A 10,895-nucleotide genomic window follows, 5' to 3' on the forward strand; every position below is an offset into this window, starting at 1 on the left:
ATTGAAACTATAAAAATAAAACATATTTTATGGGTAAAACTAACTGTTTTTTATATACATTTTAGCAAAGTGTAGTAGCGAAATATTTTAATATTATGTTTTTATTTTTATTACAGTCTTACAGTCCAAGTATCTGGATATTCTTAATATAATCTATATTTGAGATTTTGCGCCAATTTTGCCGTCAAACAAAAGTTAAACATCTATTTTAACTGTCGTATAGCTCATAACATATACGATATCGTACAAAATTTTGGTATAAATATTTATTTGAGTAAGAGTTTTGTAAAAGAGATTTAAACTTGAAAGTCTTAAACAAGTTTTCCACAGAAATTAACATTTCAACCCTAACAATTCGTAGGTGATATACTCAAGATGGCTATGCGTGATTATACGGCTGATAAAGGTAATATTTCAGTATAATCCTTAAAATCTTCAAGTATTTGTGAACAAATCGGTAACGCTTTCTTTTAATTTTACAGAAACATTCAAAAATTTCTTCATTGACTTTTGCCAGACCGATGATGAGGGCCGCAAATTTTTTAAATACTCGGAACAGCTTTCTAAAGTAGCCCATAGGGAACAGGTAACTTTACCGTCATTGATTTCTAATTATTAGGACTACATAATTAATAGTAAGATACTTTGAGTACATGTACTAATCCATTTCATCAGGATAATGTGTTGTTTCAACACTCACACAACAAAAATAATACTCTATTATGCTTTCCAAATAATATTAAATGGAAAACAATAATAATAAATATTTGAAAATGTCCTCAGTTATAAAAGCAATTAAAAGTTGTTTTATTTACACTCTTCAGGTAGCTTTTGTAGTGGACTTGGATGATTTACATGAAACAAATGAAGAATTGGCAGAAGCTGTGATTAAAAATACAAGACGATATACTAACATGGTCTCTGATGTTGTCTACGAGATGCTTCCTGATTTTAAAAATAAAGAGGTTTGTTTTGGCTTATGTTTAATAATAACTATGCTTATATACTGATATGATGAGTAAAATTTTAACATATTTTAACAGGCTGTTGCTAAGGATGTACTGGATGTGTATATTGACCACAGAATAATGCTGGAAGCAAGGAATCATAGGATTCCTGGTGAGATGAGAGACCCAAGGAATAGATACCCTCCAGAACTTATAAGACGATTGTAAGAAAAACAAAATTGATTTTGTAATATTTATTTTTGTATAGTTTATAATTTTATATTTGTTATTATATTTTAGTGAAGTATGCTTCAAGGATATGTCTACATCTAAATCAGTCCCAATAAGAGATGTAAAGGCTGAACACATTGGAAAACTTGTTACAGTCAGAGGTAAATGATTTACTTATTAAATTTAACAAAATATTTCAGAAACTGTAGTTTATTATCATTTTACTTCATGGTAGGGCTTATGTAAGATTATCTGGGTAGGTACCATCCAGTCATCCTATATTCAACTGCCAAACAGCAATTCTTATTATTGTTGTATTCTTGTTTAAAAGCTGATTGAGGCAGTGCAATAAGCACATAGCACATAACATCTTAGTTTCCGAGGTTGGTGGTGCATTGTCAATGTCCTTACATTACACATACATTGTTAAAAATTCTCACAGAGCCAATGCCTATGGACAGTGGTGAGCATTTACCATCAGATAAATTATTTTTTCCTACCATACCATCTTAATTTTTACAAAATTGAACAATATTATCAATATTATTTTAATTTACTGTTTTTTAATGTTTCAGGTATAGTAACTCGTTGCACAGATGTCAAGCCTCTATTAATAGTAGCAACTTACTCGTGTAGTGCTTGTGGAGCTGAGACATACCAGCCAGTTCGATCCTTGCAGTTTACTCCACCGCCTGCTTGCAGTGCTGATGAGTGCAGACTCAATAAAACAGCTGGCCAGCTACATTTACAAACTAGAGGATCAAGGTTCCAAAAGTTTCAGGAGTTAAAGATACAGGAACATGTTAGTATTATGTTTTTTATAGATTGAATTTGACAGTTGAAAGTTTATTTTGGATGATATTTGATTGTTTTCTGTATAGCGCAGAAGCTTTTGTAAATAAGTTTAATAATACATAAGTTAAATTCTCCTTTATTTATAAATGTGTGATTATTTTCGAATGATTGCAATAAAGCTTAGACTCTAATTGTTCCAGACGTTTAATTTTTAGTTTTGATGAGAAAAAAAATGCTATGATCTTGTCTCAAAAGTAGCAGTTGCATTATTAATACTGCCACCATTTAATCGTTTTGTGAATGATTTTATGATAATATAAGATATATGACATAATGTGTGTATATGTGAGCGCTAACCGAGGTGTGCCTGCAGTCTGACCAGGTCCCGGTGGGGCACATCCCGCGCCAGCTGTCGGTGTACTGCCGCGGCGAGTGCACGCGCCGCGCGCAGCCCGGCGACCACGTGGCCGTCACTGGTATTTTCCTGCCGCTGCTCAATGCTGGCTTCAAACAAATTATGCAGGGATTGCTCTCTGACACATATCTAGAAGCTCATGTGAGTATATTTTAACTTGTCTGATGACTGTATATTTTTTTAATACGATTGAACTAAACAGTTAAGCTAAACCGAAATTTTGATTTAGTACTATTTTACAGGGCGTCACTTGTTTAAATCAAAGCGAGGAAGGAGAAACGGCGGAACCGCTAACTGAAGAAGAATTAGCTGAGCTTGCCGATGAAGATTTGTACTCGAGAATGGCTCGTAGTTTGGCGCCTGAGATTTACGGTCACGAAGATGTTAAAAAAGCCTTATTGTTGTTGCTTGTGGGGGGTGTCGATAAGTAAGCCTCTATTATAACCTATATTACTATAATGTATTTCTTAAATGTAGGAAGTGTCTTAAGTTTGCTAACTTCGCCTCTTATTTTAATAGGCGTCCTAATGGCATGAAAATTCGTGGTAATATCAACATTTGCCTGATGGGTGATCCTGGTGTTGCCAAGTCCCAGTTGCTGAACTATATCGACAGACTAGCTCCCCGCAGCCAATATACTACTGGACGAGGATCATCAGGTGTTGGTCTTACTGCTGCTGTATTAAAGGTAAAAACCATAGCACAATAAAACAAAATTAATATAAATTTATTAAATTAGTTCTTTTATATATTTTGATATTGTAGTACTGCTAGAGTCTGGAGTCTAGCTTTCTTATCAACTTGGATGTCACATTAAAGTCAAGTTTTATTATACCTTTAGGACCCATTTACTGGGGAGATGATGTTAGAAGGGGGAGCATTGGTGCTGGCGGATCAAGGTGTTTGTTGCATTGACGAATTCGACAAGATGGCGGAGAACGACCGCACAGCCATACACGAGGTCATGGAGCAGCAGACCATCAGTATTGCTAAGGTCGATAAACTTCATCTTTTCTTAAAAATTGATACCAAGATTTTAAAAAAGAAGGCGTTTCCATTAATGCCTTTTCAAGAAATTCAATTTTATCTTTAGCTTTATCTTTACTTTAAGAATTTTATAAATTTCAATTTCTTCAATTAAAATAGTACAGCACTATGTTAAATTTTGAGGTTTATGTGTCATATTAAAGAAGGATGTTTTTACAGAGATATTTACAGAAAAACCGTAGTTCAAAATGTACTGAACACCAGTTTTAGCCATCGAAATCATATATTATAGTATATGTTTTGATTAAAAAAATGTTTTCATGTGCTGTTTATATATTTGGAGTTAGCTAACCGAAGAGTGCTCGACAGGCGGGCATCATGACGTGCCTGAACGCGCGCGTGTCGATCCTGGCGGCCGCCAACCCCGCGTACGGCCGCTACAACCCCAAGCGCACCATCGAGCAGAACATCCAGCTGCCCGCCGCGCTGCTGTCCCGGTTCGACCTGCTGTGGCTCATACGGGACAAGCCCGATAGGTGAACGAACTTTGATTTTTTTCGATATAAATTCACCAATGATAAATAAATTTCTCTTTTACCAAAACGATTCGAGATATTACCTATATTTAATGTGCGTAAGCAGAATTGGTGGAGCACAGACCATATACTTCAGCATAGTTTCATTCGGATCGAAACTCATCGCCTATGAATGGAAGTTTCTAAAATATTTTTTTAAAGGATCACTTTCTTATTTAACGAAGTACAATAAGTACTACGAGGCAAGAGTCGTGTGGTAACCGGCGCGTAACTCTGGCACAGGGAGAAGGACCTGGAGCTGGCCAAGCACATCGCGTACGTGCACCAGCACTGCGCGCAGCCGGCCGGCAGCTCGCGCGCGCTGCGCATGCGCCTCGTGCGGCGCTACCTCGCGCTCACGCGCCGCAAGCAGCCCGTCGTGCCCACGCACCTTGCCGACTACATCGTCTGTGAGTGCTCCGTCGGTACTGACCGTCTTTGTCACTCGTGCGCCTGGCACTGAGTGTGAGGGGACCGTTCCCGTTGAAGGCGGACCACCGCTAGAGAGATTCGCCTTCTGTGATCTAGGCGGTTACAGTTTTAAGTATAAATCTATATCACGACCTTTTGAGCACAAAATGGATATATCTTTTATCAGATAACTAAGTGTACTTTAACTAAATGTACAGTTTTGTCAATTAACTTTATTAAGTATAGCCTAATCGAAGTGCGCTTACTGTTAATGTAACTCAGCATAATTATTGCTGTCTTATCACTAAGGTTAATATTAATTAGTATTTATGTTTGTGTGTTCACAGCGTCGTATGTAGAACTACGTAGGGAAGCTCGTAACGCCCGCGACGTCACATTCACTTCGGCCAGAAACTTGTTAGCTATACTGCGTCTGTCCACCGCGCTGGCGAGGCTCAGGTAAAAGTAGCCACGGTTTTTATGTATTTGCTGCAAGATACCATTCCACGTTTATTAGGTAGTGTATTCCACAATGTGTGTAGCTATGTTATGTCTCACACTTCAAATGGATAAAAAATAAGATAAACATTGATGTGTTTTTGTTACATACAAGATTCATTAAAAAGCGATAAAATTGTTAAACTTCACCAAAATAATAATGTAAATATTACTCTATGATATATATGGCAATGAAAATACGTTACATTAGTTATAGTCTTAGAGATTTTGAAAACATAATTATATTTCTTTATAGGTTGTCAGACGTGGTCGAAAAAGAGGACGTTTCAGAAGCGATACGACTCGTAGAGATGTCGAAACAATCGCTACAACACGTAGACGACAATGTGCAGAGGTGATTTATTCAATTAAGTTCAACTATTTTTTGTTACTGCTGTGCTTAAGGGGCAACACTATTTATTTCCGCACACTCATGACTCATAATTTATTAATCAATCATTCATCATCAGACATGTTAAAAATTAAATTAATAAGAGTATTGCATCGAAATATATGATGTATTCAAAAATTAAATTACTTTTTTGATAACACTTAAAATATTTAGTAATATATTTTAGATTTTTAAATTAACTTGAATGTTAATCCTTCGGATAGGAATGGCGCCATAGAGACGAAAACGATGCCAGCTTCAAACTATTCTATAAATTTGAAATTCATATAAACTTTCAAAGTCAGCAGGACACACAGCATGTAGTCTTGGCAATAGAATCAAACTACGTAAAAGTAAATAATAAACTAAAGTTTTTATTCAGGAAATGCCAATGATATAAATATGAAATTTTAATTTATATAAGTAGCGTCCACAGCTTCCCCAATTTATTTACAAAGTTATTGAATATGTTTTAGTTTCGAGAGTGTTTGCCAAAAAGCGCTCAGACCGACGACTGTGTTGACAATATAAACGAAGTTCAAAAATATGTAATACAAAACGATAGTGTCGTTTATGAAACTTCAAGCTATCAATGTGTAAAAGTTACAATCAATTTGATAGACAATTTATACATTAGTTAACTCCGTTTGTTTCCGTAATTTTTCCCCGTGATTATACCCACGTTAAAGGAAACGTAACAATATTAATGTAAGCAAAACGTCCTATGATTTTGGTCATATCTTCGAATCTTGAAATCTTGAATTTCGAAATCCTTGAAATTACATTTAGTGATAACTTATATGACTAAAATAGCGTTCGTTAAACGAATAGTGTACGTAAACTTTAAGTTGCTAAAAAATAGGCTCCACCGATTACATGTTGAAATAAAAACGAAACTGTACTTTAAATACTTCTTCAACAATTATACAAACTTATATTTGTAATTAAATTAACCTATTTTAAAGATAACAGAAGATATACACATGATCAGACAGAAAGAGAGGCCGAAATCATATAATGGTTGTTTTGGGTTTGTTAAAATGCAATTAGATTAACTTAAAAAATGAACAGATAGTTGTGTCATTTGATACCACCAATTAAACAATAGTTCGATTAAATTTCCGTTTTAATCATTCCAGGGGTATAAGTGCGACGGACCGCATATTCGCAGTCGTGCGCGACCTCGCCGGCTCCAACAAGACCGTGAAGATCGCCGACGTCATCGAACGCTGCGTGGACAAGGGCTTCAAGCCCGATCAGGTAACTCGTCTCTACACTTATATAGAGCCTATTCCAGGAAAAAAGATCAATAACCTTAGATTTACATTTGACATGCGATTTGCTATATATATTTGAATGTGCAAGATGCACTACAAACAGTTCTTGATTCATTTGAATGAATAAAAAATAAAATCCATGAAACTTATTTATGTACATGTACAAAAGACTGGATTCCAGATTTTTTTTTAAGATTAAGTACTTTGTTTTCTATATTACCTTTATATTGGCTGATCTTATCTGATTTTAGTTATCACGATGTTACAAATACAGATCGTGTTTCCACATAATGCAAAAAATAACGAAATATGATATTATTATAATATATAACTTGATTGTGTTGTCCAGATATTTTATTGCATGTTATGCTTGGTAGAATCTACATTCTGAACCGGTGTAGCTTTACTTTTAATAGTTCCTTAATATTACGCTTCAATGATAATGTAAAAACCTACATGAACAAAGTATATTTTGATTTGATTGCATGTACTATCACTACAAATATTTTATCTTTAAAATATTATTAAATATTAGCAGAAATGTTTCTGCACAACATGGTTTAATTTATGAATGAATATGTTTTAATATTAAATAATGTCAATTTTCAGGTGGATGCTTGTATCGAGGAGTATGAGAATCTTAATGTTTGGCAAGTGAACCAAGTAAGAACTAAAATCACCTTTATGTGAAAGTGCCTTTAATATTAATTTGCTTTTAAGATTAATGTTGTGCCTATGTTTTGTTTAATAATGTTTTTGTATTGTAATTATTGTCCTGATGGGTGAATTGATGAATAAAAAATATCACAATATAATTTTGTATTAATAAAATATATTATAAGTGAATGAATTTTTTATTAAATATACTCAGGTGCCAACCAACTCGCATTGTTGGTATAATCCTTAGCCTTTATATATCCAAATCTTCTGCAGAGAAGAGTCGGCATTCGCCCAGCCGTAGGTATAGTAGTTTAAGGCGTACCTTTACACATCTGAATTCTTCTTTGTTACAAGCCGCTAAAGTTCAAATCGAAATATAAAACTAAATAGCAATTCTGTAAAAAAACCCTTCACACCTCACTTACGAAATATTAAATTCCGACTTACTGTGATACGCTATTTATTCGCGTGTATCTTGCTCTTGTGACTGTGGGTTTCGGGTTTGTCTTTATAGAATAGCTCTACTGTATTATAACTTATAGAACGGGCTGATTTATAATACATTGAAAAATAAATGTCTGTACATTACATTTTTTTTTCATAAACGTCATTTCGGTACGCAATAGTTTCAGTAAGGATTTCGTTATATACACGGATATCGATATTATCGACAGTTATTGCTATGAGAGTTAAAGTTACATTTAAGTTTTATTTATACAAACTTTCATCCTAAGTTACACATGAAGGTGTTGAATTAAAAAAAATATCCGTCTTTACCTCATTAACATAAACCTAAATACTGATTATCACATTTCTAAGATCAGTCATGACTAAATACCATACAAAATGTCATCCCCATTTGACCCCTTTTTGAGACGAATTTGAAAAATCCTCTAGAGATAACGGTAACTATTGTCAATAGTCAGTTGGATTAAATCTCAGCGCCGCCCCTGGTCACTGTAGAAAATGCCGCTTTATTATCAAAATTTGTCGATATCAAAAAGTTTCGATATACGATTTTTAGGGTTCTGTAGCCAAATGGCAAAAAACGGAACCCTTATGGATTCATCACGTATGTCTGTCGGTCCGTATGTCACAGCCACCTTTTTCCGAAACCATAAGAACTATACTATTGAAACTTGGTAAGTAGATGTTGTAGTCTGTGAACCATATATATAACCATGTATGTTATAAATATTATATAAATATACACAAAATAATGACGAAAGCCGTAACTCCTTCAGTGACCACGGCGGGTAACTCAGAGACTGCGTCCGACATAGTAAGTTGCCAAATCTTATATATTAATAGCGTAAGCCGATTTTTGTCTCAGTGATTACGGGACGATAGCTGTGCAGAAAAAATCGGTTATGGTCTCACTTTGAAGAACTCCAGCCGTAGATGTGCAGGAAATTAAAGAGGATTCTTGATTGCAATTTACTAAATTGTTACAATTTAACAAATAATTAATTTTAAAGAGCGGAAAAATAAATGTGGCCACCATCGCCCATAGACCAGTTGGTGGTGGCCCCCGTGCCAGTCTGGCTACATAATAAAGTAAAATAAATAAAGCTATTCATCTTATTTGGGTTTCGCGCCCGAGGGAAGTCTGGCTATTCGCTTGTGTGGAACGACGTAGAATTTATAGATTCTACATCTGAAACAACAATGACACAGTCGTGGAAAACGTGAACTATACATAAAAGGGATTTTGTGTAATATTTCACGTGTGTTCAGTTTCATGCGGATTTTAACACAACATTTTTATGTAGGTCACAGCACATAAAACAGGTCACGAGGCTCTAACGGATTACAGGCTCGTATGAATTGTGCGAAGTTTGGTTAAAACTGTGGTCACACTTGATAGTTTTTTGGATAAAATTAAAGTATTGCATGCATTAATTAATTTTATATAATCAAATTATTCTCGGTTGTTTTAATGTTTCATAAAACGAAATAAATTAAAACAATTGTTTTTATCTTTGCTAAGTATTTGAATTAAATACAAACATATACATAATACATACATATATACGCTAGAATTTAATTAAAATTTATATTTCAAGTACCGTAATGATGGTAATAGACATTAATGCTTTTATTTAATTATTTGCGACGTTCTGAAGAATGTTTTATTAAAATAACACGCCCCATGTGGACCCGTCTTTAACCGCGGGCGAAGTGTGTACGAGAGATTGACGAAGTTCAAGGGTAGAGAGCCCTGGAAAAAGCTCGTCACGTCCAAACAGCAAACTCAGCTTTAAACAAACAATTTTCTTGATATTTTTCTCTAATTAGGTTAATGTATGTAATTGTTCTATATTTGTTTAAATGAACTATTTAATTTTTATGTAGATTATTTAATTACTATTAACAGTAATATAGTAAAAAGGAAAGCACTATAAATACGAACTGTCACCCTTCGTAAGACGTAAATTTAAAAATAACATTTTTTTTTGTAAATTAAACTTTTTTATTTTTATATTTTTACTTTGAAAATTTGTCTAATGTATGTTGTAAGTAGTTTATTTATAATAAAAATGGTCCTTAATGGCGTAAAATGATTACGTATACCAGCAGTCCATGGTGGTGTTCAGGTGTTTTAATCTACCTACCAGTTAAATTTTGGGCTATATTATAAATAGATAAGATTTTTTTAAATAACAATTTTATCATCGATGTAAAATATGAGTAAGAAGCAAAATCAAATATACATATTTATACATATTTTGATTGGCCTCCACGACCCTGCACTCTACTATATAGTTCCGCGTCTAATTACAGGATACAAACAAGTTGAGTTAAACTCAGTTACTATATATTCTATAAAAGGATATCTGTATAGAAATATTAACTCACGATGGCATGCCTCTCAAGTTAAACTAAATGTGAAAATTAAAAACAAAGGAAATCATATAAATAATCGTCGCATTCCATGCTGATGCTCTCTAAGACATATTTTAGGCTCAATCGTCAACATGTAAATTTCCCATTATTGGGTTAAGGCGTCCTCTCCCCTTTTGAGAAGAAGGTTAGGAGCATGTCTGTCGATGTTTATATTATGCCATTGTAATGTAACGAGTAAAAGAAATATATATGAAAGAAATCATACAGTACAAAGTGTTAGGCGTATAGTGCTCATAAAAGTTTTGGATAGCGATGTAAAAAAATCAGTCGACTAATTAAAACGAACGCAATATATTGTACATTTTGAGAAAGAATTTACGCGAAAATTTTCAGGTCAATTCTTTTGATAAAAATGTATTCATTCGAAATTTAATTGCGTCGAGCTAAAGTGGACAATTAAGTGCTCTAGAATTTAATAAAACGTTTTTCGACTGCCTGAAAAAGTGCTGACCTGATTACGTTGCAAAAAGTTGAAATCGAATAAAAACATTACGAAGCAAACAGTACACGTACGAATGTAAATAAAAAAAACTTCTTTGACAAGGTTCCAGTAACTATTACTCCATCGAAAACATTTTATTACAAATATTACTCTTCAGTTTATAATAGGTATGAGATTTTTTGTTTGACTAAAGCTTTAATGCCTTATATTACGTCTTAGACGGCAGACGCTCGTTGAGCGCAAGTTTTGGCGATGATTAATGTTTGTTGAAGAGGTTTTCCTTAAGATGTACGCTGTAAAGATAGATATTACCAGTTTTTTTGCTCGGGTCATATCAAATACGAATATTATAGCAAAAT

General features: G+C 34.0%; 1 protein-coding gene across 1 annotated transcript; it reads left to right on the forward strand.

Annotated features, from left to right (window-relative positions):
• The first annotated feature begins 213 nt into the window (after nucleotides 1-213).
• Nucleotides 214-7,369, forward strand: LOC113392444 (DNA replication licensing factor Mcm7). Its single transcript, XM_026628880.2, has 16 exons — nucleotides 214-406; nucleotides 483-586; nucleotides 825-965; nucleotides 1,044-1,171; nucleotides 1,248-1,339; nucleotides 1,754-1,980; nucleotides 2,347-2,529; nucleotides 2,631-2,815; nucleotides 2,908-3,076; nucleotides 3,230-3,382; nucleotides 3,745-3,911; nucleotides 4,194-4,360; nucleotides 4,709-4,820; nucleotides 5,116-5,214; nucleotides 6,390-6,510; nucleotides 7,137-7,369. Exons 1-16 carry the CDS (start codon nucleotides 376-378, stop codon nucleotides 7,215-7,217), a joined length of 2,160 nt encoding a protein of 719 aa, XP_026484665.1. The 5' UTR covers nucleotides 214-375; the 3' UTR covers nucleotides 7,218-7,369.
• Nucleotides 7,370-10,895: the final 3,526 nt, after the last annotated feature.

This window comes from Vanessa tameamea, chromosome 5, assembly GCF_037043105.1.
Source record: "Vanessa tameamea isolate UH-Manoa-2023 chromosome 5, ilVanTame1 primary haplotype, whole genome shotgun sequence".
NCBI lineage: Eukaryota > Metazoa > Arthropoda > Insecta > Lepidoptera > Nymphalidae > Vanessa > Vanessa tameamea.